General features: G+C 42.2%; 2 protein-coding genes across 7 annotated transcripts in view; both read left to right on the top strand.

Moving 5' to 3' along the window:
* Positions 1–4551: 4551 nt before the first annotated feature.
* Positions 4552–4960, top strand: LOC102995865 (hepatoma-derived growth factor-related protein 3-like). Its single transcript, XM_055083938.1, has one exon. It carries the CDS (start codon positions 4552–4554, stop codon positions 4939–4941), a length of 390 nt encoding a protein of 129 aa, XP_054939913.1. The 3' UTR covers positions 4942–4960.
* A 6230-nt stretch (positions 4961–11190) lies between these two features.
* The window catches only part of DESI2 (desumoylating isopeptidase 2), a 42889-nt gene continuing 31008 nt past the window's right edge, over positions 11191–23071 (top strand). For 3 of the 6 annotated variants that reach the window (XR_003679448.2, XR_003679447.2, XM_024133657.3), the window contains exon 1: positions 11192–11450. Coding sequence is in view for 3 of the 6 variants with exons in the window: in XM_024133657.3 (XP_023989425.1) it covers positions 11409–11450 (42 nt within the window). In the remaining 3 variants the exon portion in view is untranslated. Of the gene's footprint in view, positions 11451–12012; positions 12068–18425; positions 18481–23071 lie in introns of those variants that run through there. The other 3 variants (XM_024133658.3, XM_024133660.3, XM_028488627.2) reach the window with 3 other exon arrangements.

Genomic DNA, 23071 nt, shown 5'->3' with positions numbered 1-23071 from the left:
AAGGTTAGTGAAAAAAAGAACCACAGCAGTTAAAGGTTAAGTGTGGGAACCAGAGTGCCTCAGTGGTAGCGTATAAAGAGATCAGCATCACCAGTAAAAAAAGGGTAGACACAATTTAACAGTAGGCTGAAGACCCGGGAATCACAGGGCTCTGCAGATGTTTGAACACTCAATCAAGGCAGGTCTGTTATGCAAAGGTCGAGGCGCTGGTAGGGAAAACCTGGAATTGTAAAAACTGGGACAGAGTCATCTGGATGGATGCCTCTGAATACGTTGTCTCTCCACACCCACTCCACCCCACACCCACCCTCTGGGCATGCAGACATGGCCTGTCTACCTCTAGAAAGAGCTACCACTTCTGCTGGGCTGGAAGGTTCTGTAGAAGCTTCTCCCCCACAAGACAACAGATCCCCCGCCACCTCCTCTGATGGGTTAAATCCCAGCGTAATCCAGCTGGTGCTGGGCCTGATAAGGGAAGGAAGAACTACAAAAATGAACCTGCATGTACTGGCAGGAACCAGGGGAGTATGCCTGGGATTGGATTCTGAGGCCTCTTTAAAACTGGATAAGCAAGAATTTGTTGAGTTTGAGCCATTTTCTCAGGATGTGGGATTTAACTAATGCCCTAGCAAAGACCCAGTGAGTCTTAGAAGCCTAGAAAATGCTGGCCAACTCTCTGCACAGTAAAAAAAAAAAAAAAAAAAAAACACCTGGTGTCCTGGCAGTTGGTAGAGGAAGGAATGAAAAGGATCAGGGAGGTGGAGGGGCCGGAATGGAGGCATTATACAAGCCCAGAAGACCCAGCAGAGGATTATGTCCCATGAAAGGGTCCAGATGGCACACTAATCCCCAAGGGTATTTTGATGAGAAGACCACCAGCATCACTAAAACGTCCAGTGGTGTCTCTCCTCTGCAGCTAGGGATGACAATAGGTGAGGTGGCCACAGGGCTCATTGCGTGGATGAGGCCCTGAAGTAAGAGAGGCTTGGTAGTGGCACTTTACTTCCTGAAGCCAGGAGGCCACAGTTACCATAATGACCGGAAAGGTGCAGCTATGGGGGCTTGACCTACAGGGAGTTGTGAAGATAGAACACAGTGGTGTTAGTGGCAAAATTATCAAGCAGTCAACAAGGCTGTTGGATGATAACATCTAAGAAAAAAAAAAGAATGGAGGAGGAGGTTGAGGGCAGTTGTCCCTATAAAAAGTCACAATCCTTTGCTCCAGTCCCCAGACCTGAGTAGATTTTCATATCCAGAATCTGTTACCTGAAGAGGTGGCCAGGTCCCTAGGAAGAAGGACCCTGCAACAGTGTGGCAAGTCTATACCGTGACAATTCCCCCTCAGACCTATGGTCATTTACTCAGGTGACTATACTGAGGAACGAGGGATAATCAGATGTTTTGAGGACTATTTGATGCAGGTCTGAGTTAACATTGATACCTAGAGACCAAAAGTGTCATCAGGCCCCCCTTTTAGAGTAGGGACCTATGAGGGCCAAAGTGGCTTTGGCCATGCCGGGGGTCTTTACCTCAGTCCCCGAGTGCTTAATTGAAATTGACATACTTGGCAGTTGGAATGAAGCCCACACTGAGTCCCCAGTTTGTGGAGTAGGATCTATAATAGTGGGAAAGGACAAGTGAAACCTCTGAAACTGTCCCCACACACACCCCTGAGAAAGTTAGAAAATCATTATCATTTTCCAGGGAATAGCACAGATTAGTGCCACAATTAAGGACCTAAAAGATGCAGGGTTGGTGGTTTCTGTCAGATCTTCATTTAATAACCAGTCTGGCCCATGCAGAAAATGGATGAATCCTAGAGAACTGACAGTAGAATACTGCAGATTTAATCAAGTAGTAGTGCCAATTGCATCCAGTATGCCAGGTGTGGAATCAGTGCTAGGGCAGGTTAATCAGGCCTCAGGTATATGGTATGCAACTACTGACTTGGAAAATGTATTCTTTTCCATCCCAAAAGAAAAGAACATCAGAAACAGTTCACATTCACATGGATAACAATATTAAATTATCCTCCAATCCTATGAAATTCCCAAGGGTATATCCTCATACAGGTAACCGAAATAGCAAACCAACCTCATTTCTGGTCCAATCACAGTGCCTGGAAAGCAATGCTGTTGTGGGCCCCAGGACACATCGTACCAGTTAAGAATGAAACAGCTGTTCCAGATCAAGATGGCAGAGTAGGAAGATCCTGAGCTCACCTCCTCCCTACACACCAAAACTGTCACTACATATAGAACACTTATCTCTGAGAATGACCTGAAGACTAAACAGACTTTCTACAGATAAGAATATAAAGAGAAGGCCACATCAAGACAAGCAGGAGGGGTAGAGAGGTCTAGTCAAAAGCCACAACACCACACGCACAAGAGGGAGGGATATCACAACTGCAGAGGTCCCCTGGAGGAACAAGAGGTCCCAGCCCAGGGGACCTGCACCAGGAAGATGAGCCCCCATAATGTCTGGTTTTGAAAAGCAGCAGGGATTACATCTGGGAGACCTGGAGGGCTGTGGGAAACTGAGGCTCCACTCCTGAAGGGTTCACCCTCAAACTTGTTGGCCCCAAGTCCCAGCCCAGAGGTAGCAGCTTGAAAAGCACCTGGGTCATACAAGAAGAAGATTCATTGACTAATTTTAGAATGTGTGCCAGAGGGGCAGGGATCTTGTAGAACTTTTTTTTTTTTTTTTTTTTAGTTCTTCCATTTAGCTGACAGGCACCATTTCTGTCACTCTCAATCAACCTAGCTAACACCACGTGCCCCACCCCTGAGGACCCACCCCAGCCAGCCCCTCCAAAGCAGCTCCTGCCCCACTCCACCCAGCATGCAGTTTCAGCCTACACCAGCACCCCTCCAAAGTGGCTCCCAGTTGCGGGAGCCAGCCCTGCCCACCACTGTGCCCAAAGCAATCACAGCCCAACCACAATATGTGGGTGTGTGCAGCCCACACAGGGGCTGTCTCTGGAGCACCTGGCTCTGGTGACCACAGGTGTGGCACTGGCCACATAGGCCTTCTACATAAGGCCACTCTTTCAAGACTGCTCCCAGGCTTGAAACTGGGACATAACTGATATACCTAATACATAGAAACAAACACAGAATGAGACAAAGAAATGTCTTCCAGATGAAAGAACAAGACAAAAACCTCCAAAGAGAACTAAACAAAAAAGAGATAAGCAATTTACCAGATAAAGAGTTTAAAGTAATAGTTATAAAGATGCTCACTGAACTTGGGAGAAGAATGGATGAATTCAGTGAGAACTTCAACAGAGATAGAAAATATAAAAAAGAACAAATCAGAACTGCAGAAAAAATAACTGCAATGAAAAATACACTAGTAGAAATCAGTAGCAGATTAGAGGATGCAGAAGAACAGATCAGCAATCTGGAAGACAGGCTAGTGGAAATTACCCAACTGAAACAGCAAAAAGAAAAAGAAACCAAAAAACTGAGAATAGTTTAAGAGACTTCTGGCACAATATCAAGTGTGCTAACAGTCATATTATAGAGAACACAGGATAAGAGAGAGTAAGGGACAGAAAACCTATCTGAAGAAATAATAGCTGAAAATTTCCCTAAATCGGTGAAGGAATCAGACATCCAAGTCCAGGAAGCACAGAGAGTCCCAAACAAAATGAACCCAAGAGGCCACCCCCAGACACATTATAATTAAGATGTCAAAAGTTAAAGAGAGAAGAAAAACAACTAGTTACATACAAGGGAAACACCAGAAGACTATCAGTTGATTTTTCAGCAGTAACTTTGCAGTTTAGAAGGGAGTGGCACAATGTATTAAAAATGGTGAAAGGAAAAAACTTATAACCTATAAGGATACTCTGTCCCACAAGGTTATCATTCAGAATTGAAGGAGAGATAAAGAGTTTTCCAGAAAAGTAAAAGCTAAAGGCGTTCATCACCACTAAACTGGCCTTACAAGTTATGTTAAAGGGACTTCTGTAAATGGCAAAGAAGAGGCCATAACTAGAAGTAGGAAAACAAACTTATCGTTACCAAAGGGGAGAGGGAGGGAGGGACAAATTAGGAGTATGGGATTAACAGATACTACTGTATACGTAAAATATCAATAGATAAGCAACAAGGATTTACTATATAGCACAGGGAATTATATTCAATATCATGTAATAACCTGTAACGGAATATAATCTATTAAAAACTATAACTGAGTCACTTTGCTGTACACCTGAACTAACACAATATTGTAAATCAACTATAGTTTAGTTCTGGGGGAAAGAGGCCGGCCGCGGCGGCGGCGGCGGCGCGGGCGAGAGCCGAGCGGCCGGGGACTCCCCTCCCCCGCTGCCGGGCGGTGAGGCGCGGGGCCTGCTGTGCCCCCCACCCAACCCTCGCCCCAGCCGCCGCCTCGCCGCTTCCCCTGGTCCGATCGGCCCCTAGTCCGCCCGCCCGCCCGCCCGGCCCGCGGGGAGCGCGGCGCAGTCCGTTGGCCCGCGGCGAGGCGACCTCCCGGCATCTTCGCGGCGCCCAAGGACGACCAGGAAGCGGAGCGGCCGAGATGGCGCGTCCGCGGCCCCGCGAGTACAAGGCGGGCGACCTGGTCTTCGCCAAGGTGAAGGGCTACCCGCAGTGGCCGGCCCGGATTGAGGAACTCCCGGAGGGAGCTGCGAAGCCTCCAGCAACTAAGTATCCTATCTTCTTTTTTGGCACCCATGAAACTGCATTTCTAGGTCCCAAAGACCTTTTCCCTTATAAGGAATACAAAGACAAGTTTGGGAAGTCAAACAAACGGAAAGGATTTAATGAAGGATTGTGGGGGATAGAAAATAACCCAGGAGTAAAGTTTACTGGGTACCAGGCCATTCAGCAACAGAGCTCTTCAGAAACCGAGGGAGAAGGCGGGAATACTGCAGAGGCAAGCAGTGAGGAAGAAGGTGATAGAGTGTAAGAAGATGGAAAAGGCAAAAGAAAGAATGAAAAAGCAGACTCGAAACGGAAGAAGTCATAAACTTCAAAGAAATCCTCTAGACAGTCCCGGTAATCTCCAGGAGATGAAGATGACAAGGACTGCAAAGAAGAAGAAAATAAAAGCAGCTCTGAGGGTGGAGATGCCGGCAATGACACAAGAAACACAACTTGAGACTTGCAAAAAAACCAGTGAAGGGACCTAACTACCTTAATGAATGCTGCATATTAAGAAAACCACAAGAAGGTTATACGTTTGGTTGTCGAATATTCTTGGATTTGATATGAACCAACACATAGTCCTTGTTGTCATTGACAGAACCCCAGTTTGTATGTACATTATTCACATTCCTCTCTGCTGTGTTTGGGAGAAAAAAGACATTTTAGCCTTTTTTAAGGTTATTGATTTAATTTCATGTTATTTGGTTGCAAGAAGTTGCCCTTAACCACTAAGGATTATCCAGATTTTTGCACAAGTTTATACAAGTCTAGGATCCTTTATCAAGGCAGTTATGTTCATTCACTCTCCTGCCTTTACTCCACCATCACCAAAAACACTCAGTGAAATATAAGTTAGCATTTTTAAAAATGACCACTCAACATAATGCTTAAGGGATTTCCTCTCTGTGACAGAACCCAGGAACCAACTCCTAGATACATAATGTTGGCATATTGAAGATGAACTTAAAATTGTTCTTCAGTTTTGAGGCCATGTGTAAAGTTTAATCATATTGTAAAATATCTATTCCGTATTAGAAGTAGCTAGTTGACAGCTTATACTTCTCAAAACTCATGTTGTTAATGTACACAAACTCAGTTTCTGTATGTGAAGTTAGTGAGTCTTTTGTGTTACTCCAAAACAAAGGCAATGATTTATTTTTTTCCAATCTCAATACAATTTGAGCTAATCACTCAAGCTGGATACTTTACATTTTAAAGCTGGAATCAGCAGTAGCCCTATGGGAAGTAAGACAAAGCACTGTCTTTTAAATATAGACTTTTAAAATGATCTGTTGTTTTCTTTTGGAACTAGAATTAGAATAGTTAATATCCACAAACCATTATTATCTGTACATTATTGTTGCAATTGTGATAATAGAAAATTTTATTTATTTTTATGCCAGCTCATATTGTGAGAACACATTTAGTCAGTTTGGGTTTTATCAATCCTGTTATGCTTGTCCTTGGAACATCTTTCACGTATTCAAGGTTTGTAGTTGAAAACTTTACTGTAAAAAAAATTTTTTTTTAAAGTATTGTTTTTACAGAATAAATTTATTGGAATGTGTACTGGGAGTAAGATTTGAGGTTGTAAACAACTAAGTTAGTGTAATTTGGCTTCATATATGTAATGTGAGGTATTAATGTAATTCATATCTTAAAGCAAAAATTGTTAACAGCAAGTTGACAATAGAAAAAATATATATACTTTAGTTTTTTAAAAGTTAGAGAAACAAACATCCAACAGGAAGAAAACCCAACTTTTTTTAACAGAGAGAGAAAAATAAGAAAATAAAAATAAATAGCGTACCATTATTGTTTCTATTTATTTAGATTTTAAACTTTATTTCATCTTTCTATTTTAAAATGTATGTACACCTCTTTGTAAGAAGAATTCAAAGTGGCTTAGTTTTTTCTGATGAAATAGAGAATGAAAACTAAAATATATATACAAATCTTGGCATTTGTGAAACATGGCTGGACCTGGAAGGTATTATGCTTAGTGAAATAAGTCAGACAGAGAAAGACAAATACTGTTTGTTTTCACTTACATGTGAAGACAAACAAATGAACAAATAAAACAAAAAACAGACTCATAGGGACAGGGGATAAATGGGTGGTTGTTAAAGGGGAGGGGGTTGGGGGAAGGACAAAATAGATGAAGGGGATTAAGAGGTACAAACTTCCAGCTATAAAATAAATGAGTTACAGGGGTGTAATGTACAGCATAGGGAATATAGTCAATAATATTGGAATCTCCCTGCATCGGCAGGCGGACTCTCAACCACTGCGCCACCAGGGAAGACTGGAATCATTTTTTATGGTGAGAGATGGTAACTAGACTTATTGTGGTGATCATTTTGTAATTTATAAAAATATTGAATCACTGTGTTGTACACCTGAAACTAATATAATATTGTCAGTTATACTTCAATGCTTGGACTCAGTTCATCTCTACAACACAGTTCAGGCAGCAATAAGCTTTAAAATGTATTTTCCTTTATAATGCTTCAAATCCTTCAGGTGGCCTATGAAATTGTTTGTGGTAGGTTGTAATGAGGCTACTATCTCTCAGTTTCAAATCTGCCTTTCTAGTTTCAAATCTGCCTTTCCTTGCTGAGGCCAGGACTCTGCAAACCACATTTCTGCTCCAGATCTAGCTCCCTGGTAGCTTTCTCTAGTACCAGGTACTGGAGGGGCGACAGCAACAGGAGGAAGAAAAGTACTTCCTGTTTCCCACCTTTCCTGTCAGCGTGAGTTTAGTCATGTTTCTTCATCCCAGCAGTGGTAGCAGATTTCAGGAGCAGTGGTTGATTTCCAGCTTGAAGTTTTTAAAAATTTCCAGGACCCATGTCACCGTGCCGCTCAGAGGCACCGGCAGCACCAGCCTGCCAGACTTCCCCCTTCAGAGCTCTGAATCCCACCTCCACAGGACTCTCCTCCACGCTTTAGAACTGTTTAAATCCCAGCCTCTTTGTGCCTCCAGGCCTAGGGGTGATAGCTGCTTCTGGTGCTTACTACCTCTCTGATACCTTAGTGTTCCTTTTCTTTGTCTTTTTCAGCCTCCAGTACCCCATTTACAACTATTTAATTACATTCTCCTTGTTAATATTACTGTCTCCTGACAACCACCTCAAATAAGTCTCCTATTATGCTCTACTACTGCTTGTGCCCTTCAGTTTAAATTAAAAATTAATGAATACAGGGCTTCCCTGGTGGCGCAGTGGTTGAGAGTCCACCTGCCGATGCAGGGGACGCGGGTTCGTGCCCCGGTCCGGGAAGATCCCACATGCCGCGGAGCGAGTGGGCCCGTGAGCCATGGCCGCTGAGCCTGCGCGTCCGGAGCCTGTGCTCTGCAACGAGAGAGGCCACAACAGTGCCCGCGTACCGAAAAAAAAAAAAAAAAATTAATGAATACATACTTTTTTTCTGTCTTCCACTGGTTAGTAAGCTTCATGAGGGCTTTAATACTTGCTCAGTGAATGAATGAATGAATGATGGATAATGTCAGTTACTGGCGGATCAGTACCTAGATTACATGAGCAATACAATTCAATTCATCATCAGACAGTGAATTCAATTTTGTAACTGGTTAATTTGAAGTGACCTTGGGACATCCTGTGTGGTGGGCAGGATAACAGCTCCCCAAAGATGTCCACATTCCAGTTCCCCAGAACATACAAAAATATATTACTCTACATAGGAAAAAAAGACTTTGCCGATGTGATTAGGTTAAGGATCTTGAGATGACATTATCCTTGATTATCCAGGTGGGTCTAAAGTTACAAGGGTCCTTGTAAGTGAAAGGAGGAGGCAGGAGAGTCAGAGAAGATATGACAGAAACGGGTCAGGGTGATGTGGCCATGAGTCAAGGAATGAGAGCAGCCTCTAGGAGATGAATAAGAAAGGCAAGGAAGCAGATTCTCCCCTGGAGCCTCCAGAAAGAACATAGTCCTTGATTTTAGTCCAGGGAGACCCATTTTGGACTTCTGGTCTCTAGAACTGTACGGTAATAAACGTGTAGTGTTGCTTCAAACCGCTAAGTTTGTGGTCATTTGTTACAGCAGCAATAGGAAACTAATACACCTGGTGGAGACATCTAATAGGCTGCAGGTTATACTGGCCTAGTGCTCAAGAGAGAGACAGGGATCGAAGATGGGGGCCTCAGACTTTTCGGCTTACAGTTGATCCTTACAGCTGACAGAGTAGCTGAGATCACAAAGAGCAAAGGGAGTGTTTAGAGTAAGAGGTGAAATGAACCAGTAGCTTGAGCCCTCAGTAGGAGATGTTATGACGTGTTGATGGAGAGTGCCTGCCTTTCCCCACACCTGTAGTTTGTTCAATTGGGTTAGGAGGAAAGGAAGGCCGCAGTGGGGAAGGGAAGCAAAGCAGCTGGGTACACCAAAAATGAATTTTAGAACTTTGTCCACAACCTGAGGATAAGTCAAAGGACAATCATGCACACAGCATTTACTGTCACTCAACACTGCCTGGCAATCAACCCTATTTCCCTGGTATATTTGTATTCCCTATTTTACACCTTCTCCTCTGTCTTCAAATTCCCTACACCCCACCCCTCCCCAACTTTCCAGTGATCTTGCCTCTTATTCATTGAGAAAATCAAAACTAATCAGAAAAGAACGGCCCTCATTTGTCTTCTACACTTTCCATACCATCACTATGCACTTGCATTTACCTTATATGCTGTCACTACAGATAAAGCATCCCTCCTACTAAAGGCCAAACCCTCACTTATGCACTGGATCTCTTCCCCTTCTTACCTTGCCCATGGAAATGCCCTCTCTCTCCTACATCATCAGTTTCTCTCTTTTTACATACAAGTATACTTTAGTATCTCTCATCTTTAAAATGTCCTCCATTGACCACACAGACTTATCCCACTATTGCCCCAACTTGCCTACAGTCTCCATTTTCTTCACTATACACTCACCCCTCAACCCATTCCAAATGTTCTCTGGATCCCACTGCTTCCCTGACACTGCTCATGTCAATGCTACCAGTGACCTCCATACTGCTGAATCTAATACTTAAGGCTTCTGTGCTACCATGTACTCCTCCTGCCTCTGTGATTCCTCTTCCTCCTCTACACGATGGGTCCTAGATCTTTGTCTTTGACCCCTTTACCTTTTCTAAGCTACACATTTTCCTGTCATCCAGTCAGTCCTAAGGCTTTAGAGTCCATTTATCATGGCCATGACTCCAGTTTTTCCAAATGGCTACTTGACATCATGGATGTCTAAATGATATCTGCAACTTAACAAGACCAAACCAAAACTCTTGATTTCCCTCTTCCCAACCTGTTCTTCACAATTTTCACATCTTATGAATGGCACCACCATCCACACCATTTCTGAGGTCAAAAATCTAGAAATTATCCTTGAGTGTTCTCTCCCTAACTCAACATCCAATCCATTAGCAAGTAGTGTTACCCACTATCCCCAATATCCAAACCACCTTTTGGCGTGCACTTGTGGAATAGCTTCTTAACTGGCTGAATCAATTAGCTTTGCAGGGCTGGCTTTTTGTCATTAGGATCTGAGCTTAAACCTCACCTCGTCACCTAGACCTTCGCACTGCAGCCAATCTAAGCTTACTCTCAATCACTTCATCCTATTTTAACTCTCTACAAAGCACATATCACCGATATTTTGTTTGTCCTCCCTCCTGTTCATTTCTATATTCCCCAGGGCCTACATCACGGCCTGGCAAAGGGCAGGTACATAAATATTTTCTGAACGAATGCAAAAGCACATACTGCGTCCCAGGGTTGTGCTAATCTATGAGTACTGTACTCTCTTCCCATCTCAGCAGGATACTTTCGTAAAATGTAAAATTCCACACTGAGGATTAACTGGATGCATGTTACACCCCTTCCCCCACCAGTAACCCTCCTTCCTCTATTTCCCCACCCCTCCCCTCGCAAAAATAAATAATAATAATGAGGAGAGATTTGGAAAACGGCGTCATCAATATGGTCTTCTGCCAAATTCCGAAGGCTTCATCGAGTTAAACGCGACAGAAACTAACCGCAGCAGCAGTGGAGAGGTAAGGTAGAAGAGGTAGAAGACCTCATCATCCGCAAGAGCGGACTGCAAGTGCTGGCGCGCAGACAGCAGGCACTGCATGCTGGAAGCTGTAGTCTCCCAGGGAGGCCTGGCCCTAAGCACCAGGCCCCCGCAGCATGCTGGGAACTGTAGTCAACGGCTGGCAACACGCCGCGAGGAAGGACCGCAGTTGAGACTCCGCCTCTGCGCTTCCTCACTGCATGCTGGGAACTGTAGTCTTTCTGGGAACCCGCTTCTGCAGGGCCGAGAGGCACGGAGGCTGCGCCATCTTAGGTCCGAGCGCGGCAGTGGAGGCTAGAGCGCAGGCGGGCCCAGCTCAGGCGCCGGCCGGCCGGCCCCGCCCCCGGGGGCCTGGCGCCCGCCCCTCGCTTGGGCCCCGCCTTCCCCCACGTGTCTGCCGCCGGGGGAGGCGCCTGAGCCGGAGCGGGCCGCCTGCGGTCCGGCCCGGTCGGCGCAGAGGGTCTAGTTGGCGGCGCCCGGGAACTAGAGGCTTCCCGATGTTCCCGCCCCGGCTGCCGCGGGCCGCGCTGTGCGCTTAGTGCCCGGCTCCGGCACCTTGAGGCGTCCGGGGGGCGGTGAGAGCGACCTCGGCCCCGCGGAGACGAAGCAGCTGGAGGGCGAGGCGGCGGCCGCCGGGAGGAGGATGGGGGCTAACCAGTTAGTGGTGCTCAACGTGTACGACATGGTGAGTACGGCCCCAGCGGCGGGAGCCCGGCGCAGGCCCGCATCCTCTCGCCGGTCGGCTCGGACCCGGCCCCACGCGCTTCCTGCCTCGCGTCGCTGCCTCCCGCTTGGTTCTCTGAGGTGGGGGGAGGGGAGTATTATTTTTTAATCCCTGTAAACGTCGACGCGCTTGTTAGCGTTGCCCAGTCTTCCCCGGGGTTTTGGCCAAGACTCGGTTCGCCTTGAACCTCTCGCGTGCCCCGACTTGGCCCGGACCCTGGGCTGGGCCCGACCCTCTTGTCCCTTACCCGAAGCTTGGGTCGCGGGTCGGACTTCCCACTCCACCCGGACTCCGGGGCAGCCCCGCTTCTTCCACGCCGACTGCCTGCTCTGCCAAACCAGCCCAAGACTTCAAAAACTCCCAAGCTCTTCTAAGTCCACAAAGTCACCGCTTGTGATGCCTGTGTTAGAGTCTCTTTAAAGGTGGACAGGAGCCAAGACACCCTTGCCTCCAAGGCAACCTCATTAAAATGAATGAGGCTAAAATTTATCCAGAAAATAGCCCAGCTGAATTATTTAGGGATCATGGTGGTGCTTCTTTCCTAGATTCTGGAGACCACTTTCCAGGTGATGCAACAGGTATGTGATGTGACCACAGGAGAGGGACGGGAAGAACTTGTTTGTTGTCATCTAACTTTGGAGTACAGTGAGCACACAGAATTGAGTCCAAGGATTGGTTTGCCTTATAATTGCCATTGAAGTATACAGTTATTGTTGCAGTTAGATGCGTGCTTGGGTTTGTTTGCTTTCGGTTGATTAGTGTTTGTTTGCTTTCGGTTGATTAGTGTTTGTTTTGTAAGGGGTCCCCTCTACCTGCGATGTTTAAAATTTCTTGTTAAGTGGATTGACAAATGAAAAAGTCCCCAACATTATTTTTGTTGTCTTAAAGACAGCAGAAGAGAAAAAATACTGGAGGTCAGGAGTCTCGGTTCTCATTCACAGATCTAAAATTTTTACTACCTTGTATTGTTTTTAAGTTTTTAAATTTACAGTGTAACATCTTGGGTAGAAAGGGATTCCCATGCCACAATCTGGGAATTATGTGAGAAGGCCATAAGGACTGCTTGAGATTTGAGATCAGATCTCTGTTGAGTTCACATATAAACTTGGGAGGTGAAAGGAGATGGGTTAACATACTGAGAAAAGTGGCACATGATAGAAAAAGTTACAGAGAAGACTGTAATTCTCTAGAGTAATAATTCTCTAGAGTAAATAATTCTCTAGAGTAAAACTTTTTGTGGATAGTTGTGGATGCCTTTATTTTCCAAGAATTTTTATTGCTTTTTTATTGTTTCTGTTTACCCGCCTCCCCACCCCGCCCCCAGTGATCTGAATTTGGTTTCTTGTTTATTCGTGAAGATTGTTACAAACCGTCTGTCCCTCAGGATATATTCTGCTCTTGAGAGCACAATATCCCTTTTCTTCTAGATTATTAAACCCCTTTAGAAATTAGGATTATGCAATGGCCAGAGGACCACGGTTTCATAGCCTAAAAGAAGTCTGTGAAAGTAGAGGAAGAGAGTGTTTTGCTTTTTTAATAAAACTGAAAATACATTCTTTGGCTTATAATGGCCTTTTTTACACTATAGGTATTCTGTGAATCACAAAAATCATTGCCATGTGGTAAACGTAGGAAAAGCTAGAGATGATATTAAAACCGCTATATTTTAAAGGGAGGAGTGTTCTGAAAGATTTTAAAAATATTAACTGGATAACAAAGATCTTATTCTTCACATCGCTTTTGTAAAGTAGGTAGTTACAAAGGAAACAGAGAATAGGGTAGGTTAAACCTTCCCAGGTAACTATGAATAGGATCTAGAATTTCTAGACCACAGTCTGTTTCATTATTTTCTCTACTGAATAATTCCTGTGTCAACAGGAGGAGAAGGAGCATGTGAATGTTTATCAGAATGGTAACTAGCTGAATTATTAGACTTCTAATAAACTTGCTTTTATATGTTCTTTTAAGGGCTTTCGGTCTGTGAGTGTTTTGTGTCACTAACTCAGCAACCGACAATTATTTAGTTAGGACCCTGTAGAAGTCACAAAAATTAATGAATTATCCTTTTTTCTTTAAGGAATTTAGAAAGTAATAGGGGAGTTACAACAGTAGTAACAATTCAAAACAGAATACCATGCTTTTGATAAGAGCAGAACAAGATGTAAAGGAGAAAACTGAGTGTGCTTGTAGGATCAAGGAATGCTGAAAGATAAAGGGGGCAAAACCTGAAGGATTGGTAGGATTTCTGCAGGCAGGGAACATTCAGCGTGAACAGGGTGGCAGGAGTAGGAAAGCATAGGTTGGATTTGGGAAATCCAGTCTAGCTAGAGTGTAGGATGCATGAAAGGAGACAAAACTTTCAGTTTGATTAGAATTTTTATTAGTTTGGGGCTGAGGGGCTGGGCTGTGAGCCAGGGGGAACCATTTAAAGTTTTTGTGGGGAGGAGCAATGTGATCAGAGTTACGTTTTAGAACTAAGCCCAGTGGGTTGAGGTACAAATTTGTATCTATTATACTCTCATTTTGCTCAAGTCAGTTTTGGTTTTTGAAACAGTTTTGCCTAATGTCAAGGTCAAATTCCTTTTATCTTTGGTAGTACTTCCTCTTCATCATAAATGACTTTGATGAGGATTGCTGTGGTCTGTCTGTACAGGCCTAGTACATCAACTATCTATCTAGTCCAGACTTCATAAACGTGAAAATCAGCGTTTGATTTGCACTTATAATCACTGTTTATAGGGACCTCTTGCGGTGTATCCTTGTACCTCTTTCTCTGTGAGTCTGTTGCCTGCTCTAGGTGACTGTATTTTTCCTGTTCAGTAGATTGGGAGCTGCTCATCATTTCTTTTCTCCCATAACTGCCACATACGTGAAAATAATTGTATCAGGGTCATCTGAATTAACTTTCTTCTCATGAAGAAATAGTATAATCCTCAAAAGGTTACTTAATCTTACATAGTGCTGCTTAATTATTGCTTGCTGCCTTCGCAGTGATTATGTTCCTCTCTGTACTTTGGGGTAATCTGCCACCAATAAAACATGTCCTGGAGTTATTTTCCAAGTCTTGGGAATGAGGTTATTCACATATTGCTAACTTACTGGCATACATAGTAAAACAGGTGATTCAGATTAGTTTCACTTGCTGGGCCAGTCTCTGGTATAGTCACTTTAGCACAAAGTCTTCATGTGTCATAGATCCAGATTTTGTGCTACTAAGGAATTTTTATAAAGGAAGAATATGCAGTAATATGATGATGTTTGTAGATTCATTCCATAAACAATTTTCTTCCTATTGTTAAATAGTACCTGTACATCTTCAGAGTCTTAATAGAAAAGAAACACTTTCTAGGACTCTTCAAATGAGGAAGTTTTTGTCTGGACTCCATTCTTTTGATCCTCCTATCTGCATTACACTTCTAGAGAGTGTGAGGCCATGCAGGTGTGACATGGTCTGACTTCCCGTACATCTGTAGATCTAATTCAGACTTTTTGAAAGAGTTTCAGACTCATTTAAATATACTTTTCACCTAAGTGATTCCATAATATCATTAAATCAACATGTCCAGGAACAAACTTTTTTCCCTTTTTTCCTTTCCTGACCTCAGACCCTTCCCCGTTACTCTACCAAACCCCCCCCCAGCCCCCCACATTTCTTGTTAAAGGCCCATTTCCTACCAATCCCCCACGATCTCCCCTCCCCGCAACATACACTCTTCATGCTCACACAATGACATTTTTAAGTTATCCAAATAAGCTATACTGTACCCAGGTTCTTTTACACATGCTGATCCTTCTGTCGGGAATGTCCTGTTCCAGCGTTGATCAGGTATAACCCCCTGCTCCTTCTAGCTGTAGCTTAGCCTTTATTCATCAGACTTGACTTAACTTCTTGCCCTAGTGGTACTTTCTACATGTCTCAATCACTGCATGTATTATCATTCTGTGCATCCCACTAAACTGTAAGTTCCTTGATAGCATCGTACTATCACCATTGTTTAAAACAGGGCCTGTCACTAGAATGTGTTCTGTAAGTAAATATTTACCGAATGAATGGGATTTTAACTAGGCAGTTTTGTTAGGAATGGTGCTAGTACTTAAATGGCATGAAAAGGTCATCTGGTCCCTCTTCTCCCTGTGTCAAATACCTATTTCTGGGTTTTATCCCTTGTATTTTTACTTAGTTTATTGCAGGATTTTAGCTTTATTGGACCAAGAAGGGAAATAAGATAGCAAAATAACATCAATTATTCTTCTTTGGCATTGTTTTTTTTTGTTTTGTTTTTGTTTTTTGTTTTTTTAACACTGTGTAACTAGACTGAAGAAATGTTCTTAATCTGTTTCTTCTTTGAACTTGGATTTTAGTCACTCCTTGGAAGATAATCCCTTCAAAAACATTGTCAGTTCCTGAATTTTAATAAGATTTAACTAGTTAATAGGAACTAGTCTTAACTTTCTTGTACCAAGTATGCTTCTTGGGCCAGTGACTTTCCTACCACTTGACATAGAAACAGTGACCCGTGAGTCTAGCTAAAAAAAGGGGGGGGCAGTCATAAATCTGCCCTCCTATGTTATCTCTGACAGTATCTCCTTCTTTTTTCTTTTCTTTCTTTCTTTTTTTTTTTTTGGTTTAGTGTATAAAAGAATCCAGTCCCTCTATATATTTGTTTTATATTCCTGCAATAACAAATTACCCAAAACTTAGTGGTTTAAAATAATGCAGATTTATTCTCTCACACTTCTGTAGGTCATACATTCAGGTGAACTAGGCTGGTTCCTTTGCTCCAGATCTCACAAGGCTTGAAAGCAAGGTGTCAGCTGGCCTAGGCCGTAGGGACACATCTGCTGCTAAGCCCGTTAGATTGTTCCCAGAATTCAGTTGCTTGCAGTTGTAGGGCTGAGGTCCCATTCCTTGTTGTTTTGTCAGCCGAGCCTCTCTCAGATGCTTAAAACCTCTTGCATCCTTCATCCTCAAACCGGCAATAATGCAGATTCCTTCTCACACTTCACATATCTCTGCCCTCCCCTTCTCCCACATGTCTCCTACCTCCATCCAGCAAAAATTTTCTGCTTTTAAGGGCTCTTATAATTAGATGAGACCCACGAGGATATTCCAGGGTAGTATCTATCTTAAAGTCTGTAAGCTTACATGTGCAAGGTCCCTTTGTCATGTAATATAGCATATTCACAGGTTCTGGAGAGCAGGATCTGGACATCTTAAGGAATCATTCTGCCTACCACAGCATCTGTGAAAGGTATTCTGTAAACCCCAAAATGTTCAGTGTTCCCTTTTAGCAGTCCCTTGACTTGGCATGGAATAAATGTTAACCTAGTAATTTAAAATGGAAAATTTGATGTACAGTCATCCCTCAGTATCCATGGGGGAATTGGTTCCAGGATCCACCCTAGATGCCAAAATCTGCAGATGCTCAAATCCTGTGGTTGACCCTCCATGTGTGCAGGTGCAGAACCTGTGGATACAGAGGGCTGACTGTATATTTATTGAAAAAAATCCTCGTATTAAGTGGTCCCGTGTTGTTCAAGGGTCACCTGTATTCAGAAAGTAAAGTATGGGAATCTTTTATGATTGGCAAATACTCCGATGTTAAGGGTCCAAGCATGTTGATGACTACAGACCCTCCAAACTGCAGTGATATAGTGTATATCAATCCCGAGGTCATGTGATGATGGATAAAGTTAACAGTATAGAATTTAGTGAAACTTATAAATTAAATACTTTAAATACTAAGGAGAGCCTACTATTTTAGGTGAAATCTTTTGTTAAATGGATTTTTCTTAAGACAGGTTACACTTTCCATTTGTTGACTGTCAGATTTTCTGTAAGAATATTTAAATTCCAAAGCACCATTATTGTTCAAGTATCACCCAGTTGGTTACTAGAATATAAAGAGAAGACTGCCACAATAATCTTAAACTATGAGAAAGGCAGAACAATAATAAAGGGAAACGAGATACATGTAAATAATTTTGTTTCGATTTATTTGGAATGTATTTTGGTGTATGACTGTGATAGTCCCCTACCCCCAAAACAATAACTCAAAAATTAACTAATTAACCCCACATTATTTGAAATAAAAGTCTCTCCTCACTAAATTGTGATGTCATCCTTATCATAATACTAAATTCTTGCCCGTACAGGATTGATTCTAGTCTCATTACTACACTATTTTAATTATTATAATTTCACAATATATTTAGTATATGACTGGGCCAGTTTCTCTTTATTATCATTCCAAAGTTTTCATGGCTATTACTCATTTTCTTTTTTAGAAGTACTTTGTAAGGCTCTGAAAAAATTCCATACTTTTTGTCTTTTTTGTTGTTGTTAAAATACACATAAAATTTACTGTCTTAACCATTTTTAGCTGTGTAGTTCAGTGTATAACACATTGTTGTGCAACCAATCTCCAGAACTTTTTCATCTTGCAAAAGTGAAACTATACCCATGAAACAACAATTTCCCACTTCCCCTTCCCCTCAGTCCCTGGTTATTCCCATTCTACTTTCTTTCTCTATGAATTTGACTAGATGCCTCGTATAAGTGGAATCATAATACATTATTTGTCTTTTTGTAACTGACCTATTTTTCTTTGCATAGTGTCCTCAAGTTTCATCCCTTTTGTAGCATGTGTCAGAATTTCCTTCCTTCTTAAAGGTGAATAATATTCCACATTTTGTTTATCCATTTATCTGTTGATGGACACTTGTTTGCTTCCACCTTTTGGCTATTGTAAATAATGCTGCTGTGAACATGGGTCTACAAATAAATCTGTTCAAGTCTCTGCTTTCAGTTGTTTTAGCTGTATACCCAGTAGCCCATAAGATTTTTTTGTTTTATGACATTTCAGTCTCATGTCATCCCTAGAAAGGCTTCCCCTAGCCTAAAATTATAGAAATAATCTACATGTTTGTTCCCAGGTGGAAAACCAGTACTAATTATTGAATGATCCATGGTTCCCCATGTTAATTGGAGGTACGTGCCATGTCTATCCTGTCTTAAATTATCATGGATATATAAGTCTATTTCTTGACTTTCTATACTATTCATTTATTTAGTTACCACTTCCTGCACCATTACAGATGTTTAATTGCAGTATTCTACTGTGTTTTGTTTTGTTTTGTTTTTAACATCTTTATTGGAGTATAACTGTTTTACAATAGTGTGTTAGTTTCTCCTTTACAACAAAGTGAATCAGTTATACATATACATATGTTCCCATATCTCTTCCCTCTTGCGTCTCCCTCCCTCCCACCCTCCCTATCCCACCTCTACTGTGTTTTGATAACTGGTGGTAAGTTTCTCATATTCTCTTTCAGAATTCTCTTTATCTTTCCCACACATTTATTTTTCAAATAAAATTTAAAATCAATTTGTAAAAAATGTCATTGAAAATTTAAGTGTAATGACATTAAAATTATGAGGGAGAATTGATAGATTTACAATATTGAGTCTTTTCCCATAATAATAAGAGCTAACGGGACTTCCCTGGTGGTCCAGTGGTAAAGATCCCGCCTTACAATGCAGGGCACGGGGGTTTGATCCCTGGTCGGGGAACTAAGATCCCACATGCCGCGGGACAACTAAAAATCAATTTGTAAAAAATGTCATTGAAAATTTAAGTGTAATGACATTAAAATTATGAGGGAGAATTGATAGATTTACAATATTGAGTCTTTTCCCATAATAATAAGAGCTAACGGGACTTCCCTGGTGGTCCAGTGGTAAAGATCCCGCCTTACAATGCAGGGCACGGGGGTTTGATCCCTGGTCGGGGAACTAAGATCCCACATGCCGCGGGACAACTAAGCCCGAGCTTGCGCACCTCAGCTAGAGCCTGCGCGCCTCAACTAGAGCCTGCGCGCCTCAACTAGAGCCTGCGTGCCGCAAACTACGCAGCCCACGCGCTCTGGAACCCGGGTGCCACAACTACAGAGCCCATGTGCCCTGGAGCCTGTGCGCCACAACTTGAGAGAGAAACATGTATGCCACAACTAGAGAGAAGCCCGTGCACCACAACAAAGAGCCCTGCGTGCCACAGTGAAAGATCCCGCATGTCTCAACGAAGATTCCGCATGCCGCAACTAGGACCCAACGCAGCCAAAAATAAATAAATTAAAAATAAATAAACCTTAAAAAAAAAATTAGAGCTAACATTTTTGAATGTTTTCTGTATGCCAGCCATTGCAATAAGTCATTCCCTCATATCCTTTTTAAAAATGATGAAACTGGGGCTTAGTTGAAGAATGTGGTCAGAATCATGCCATAAGTGATAGAGCAGTCTTGAACCAAGAGCTCTGACACTAAAATCTGTGCCCTTAACCACCATATAGCAGCCCTCATCCTTGGAAAGTGCTGTGTTTCTCTTTTTATTTGTCCTAATCTTATACCCATTCCTAAAGTAACTTTCACTGTGCTCTTTAGAACTCATGAATGGGTAGTGATTTTTAAAATCCTCTACATCGTAAACCTTTTCTGTAAATGGTCCTCTGGTGGTTAATTTTATGTGTCAACATGGCTAGGGCAGAGTACCCAGTTTTCAGTCAAACAGCAGTCTAGATGTTGCTATGAAGATATTTTTTAGATGTGATTAATATTTAAATCAGGAGACTGAGTAAAGCAGATTATCCTCCATAATGTGGGTGGGCCTCGTCCAATCAGTTGAAGATCTTAAGAGAAAAGACTGCGGTCCCTTAAGGAAGAAGGAATTCTGCCGCCAGATGAGCTGTAACATCACCTCCTCCCTGCCTTTCCTGACTGCTCTCCTGCCCTGCAAATTTCACACTTGCCATCCCCCACTATCACGTGAGTCAATTCCTTAAAATAATCACTCCCTTGCTCTCCCCCTGCCATCTAAATTAGATTTTGTAGTCTCCCATTTTAATCATTTCTTCTGTCATATTTGTCTGGCAAATGTAGTTAAATTGAACTCTCCAGGTCCTCTACACCTCAGCAGACAAATGCAGCTAGAGAAAAATATACAACCATACAGACTAATCTCACTTTAAAATCATGACCACAAACCCCAAGAGGACCCTAAGTGCCGTCTGGCAATGCTTCCTTATTTCTATGAACAACTGACTTTCCCACTTTCCAAGACAACTACAGTATTTCATACTCTCTCCCCACATTCCTTACTGTCAGCTGATGGCTTCACTGCTTATTTCACTTAAATTTAAAAAAAAAAAAAAGCGATTGAAGAGAATTTTCTCATCCTTCCACCACCACTGTTCGCCTCCCTCCTATTACATGGAAAGGGAATGAATTGCCAATGTCCCTGCCTGAGGTCAAACCTTCCACTGTGTGCTGAAGCCCATGCTGTCCTATGCAAGGACTTTGCTTTTCTTCTGTTCTCTCTCAGTATTTCCCCCTCTACTGTCATTCCAGTCAGCGTATGAATATGCTGTAATATTTTCCAGTCCTTATTATCTCTGTTTATAAGTTCTTCACTCTGCATTGAGCTTGAGGGCAGAGACAGTGTGTTACTCTTCTTTTTACTCCCAGAGCTTGGAACATAGTAATCACTTTAAAAAGGTTTGTTGGACTTACCTGAAGTTCCCCTAGGACTTGTCATCCTGAAACAGTTTCTTCCTCCACTGTGTCCTCTTATTCATTGTTGCTACTTGCAGGATGGAGAAGCATGCTGCTGGACACCTGCAATGGCTTTGGGTTTCAACCCTATGCCTGGCTGCTTACCTCGGGGGACCTGCTTTGCTCTGGTGTCTTGACGGGTCTCCCTAGCCAGTCAGGTGGCAAGTGAGAGTCCCAAAGCATCCACACTGGTTCAGAACAAGAGTACCAATGTGAGAAAGAGTCAGGGCTGAGACAGACCTGGCTTCTCCTTGGTCACGCTTACTGTGTGGAATCTGTTATTGGAAGTAGTGAAATGCAGTTCTTTGTGGTTTAGCCTGGCATCAGGCTGCATGGATTTGTAGTCTACCTCCTGCTTTTTAGCTGTGTGACTTTAGGAAAATTACTTAACTTCTCTATGCTTCTATTTCTTTCTAAAATGGGAATAGGACTTCCCTGGCAGTCCAGTGGTTAAGACTCCACACTTCCAGTGCAGGGGTTGCTGGTTTGATCCCTGGTCAGGGAGCTAAGATCCCACATGTCAGGCAGCACGGCCAAAAAATTTAAAAATAAAATAAAATGGGAATAGTACTGTACCTAGCTCATAGGGTTTTTTTAAGGATCATGAGTCAATTTATGTAAAATGCATAGAATGATACCTGGCACATGATAAGCACTAGAAAGTGTTAGCTATTGTTATTGCTAGTGTTGTTATTTGCAGGATTGTAGAAGCTAACTGAGCTTCCATTTGTATACTTTCAGCCGTTGCAACACTTAATAACTCGAGTTTTGGAATTTCTTCAGTTTATCTAAAGGAGTGTTAGTACACAGAACAAAGTGCTACCCAGATTGAAGCATTAAAAGCAGGCTGTTGTAGAATAGAGAGCAAACTAGTGGTTACGAGTTTGCAGGGGTGCGCAAAAGGGTACAAACTATTGGGTGTAAGATAGGCTCAAGGACGTATTGTACAACACGGGGAATATAGCCAGTATTTTATAACAATTGTAAATGGAAAGCAACCTTTTAAAAATTGTATTAAAAAATTAATAGTAAATTTAGATTTTTTAAAATGTGTGCTGTTGTACATTTGACGCCATCTCCAAGATCTCCATCATACTATATGTATAAAATTGGGGTTAATTGTATAGACTTTTTTTTCCCCTTTGTGTGTTAGAGTTGACAGCTGGTCTTCAGCCTTTCTGCCAGATGAACTTAATGGATCTAATTTATATAAGTCTTTAAATATTTGTGGAAACTAAAAATAAACAACTTAGCTTGAGATTGGTTTGTATACCATAGTGTAATTATAATTTCTAGCTCACTGTCCAACACTAAGTTAAATGAACCACCAGATAAAGTTAACATGTTAATTGTCTCCAGCAGTTCTCAGTATAATCTGTTGCGTGTATTCTAGTCTACTGAATAGTATAAAAAGAGTTGTCTGGTTGAAGTACAGTTGAAATTCTAGTTTTTAGAAGGAACATATCTTCTAGATTTTCCCACTCCTTCAGATTTGAGGGTTAGTTATAGTTCCCAGAATAGGAGGTCTCTACATTACTAAACTAGTAATTAGGTAGGCATGTCATATGGCATTTAGGCAAACAGTAAGTGATGGCTATTTCTTTTTACTTGTGATGGTACGTGATAGGTCACCATAATTTTACATATAAGGAAAAATAATGAACTAATAGTATTGATCTCCATCTTATTCTGAAGTTTCAGGGTACTTCAAGATCATGTAAAGAAAATCAAAGCCACATGAGACTGTTAGGAAGTAGTCATGTGACTTAAAAAAGCACTAGGTGAAGGCTAAGAAACCTGGGCTCTGTTTACAGTTTAGCCACTCATGTGGCCTTGGGCACAAATTACTTGCTTGAATATCCCAAAATTGATTTACATATTTTATGTGGACTGTTATTATGAAAGAATAAGTGAAAGCATGTGTTAGAGTAACCCAAAAATGAGTTATTAATTTATTACATATACACATATTTGT

This window comes from Physeter macrocephalus, chromosome 4 (assembly GCF_002837175.3).
Source record: "Physeter macrocephalus isolate SW-GA chromosome 4, ASM283717v5, whole genome shotgun sequence".
In the NCBI taxonomy this organism is placed as follows: Eukaryota; Metazoa; Chordata; class Mammalia; order Artiodactyla; family Physeteridae; genus Physeter; species Physeter macrocephalus.
The sequence above is the reverse complement of the archived record's forward strand: the minus strand, read 5'-3'. Positions and strand labels throughout refer to the sequence as shown.

Coding starts and splice junctions, on each gene's coding strand:
- LOC102995865 (XM_055083938.1), top strand. CDS start 4,552: ATGGCGCGTCCGCGGCCCCGCGAGTACAAGGCGGGCGACCTGGTCTTC.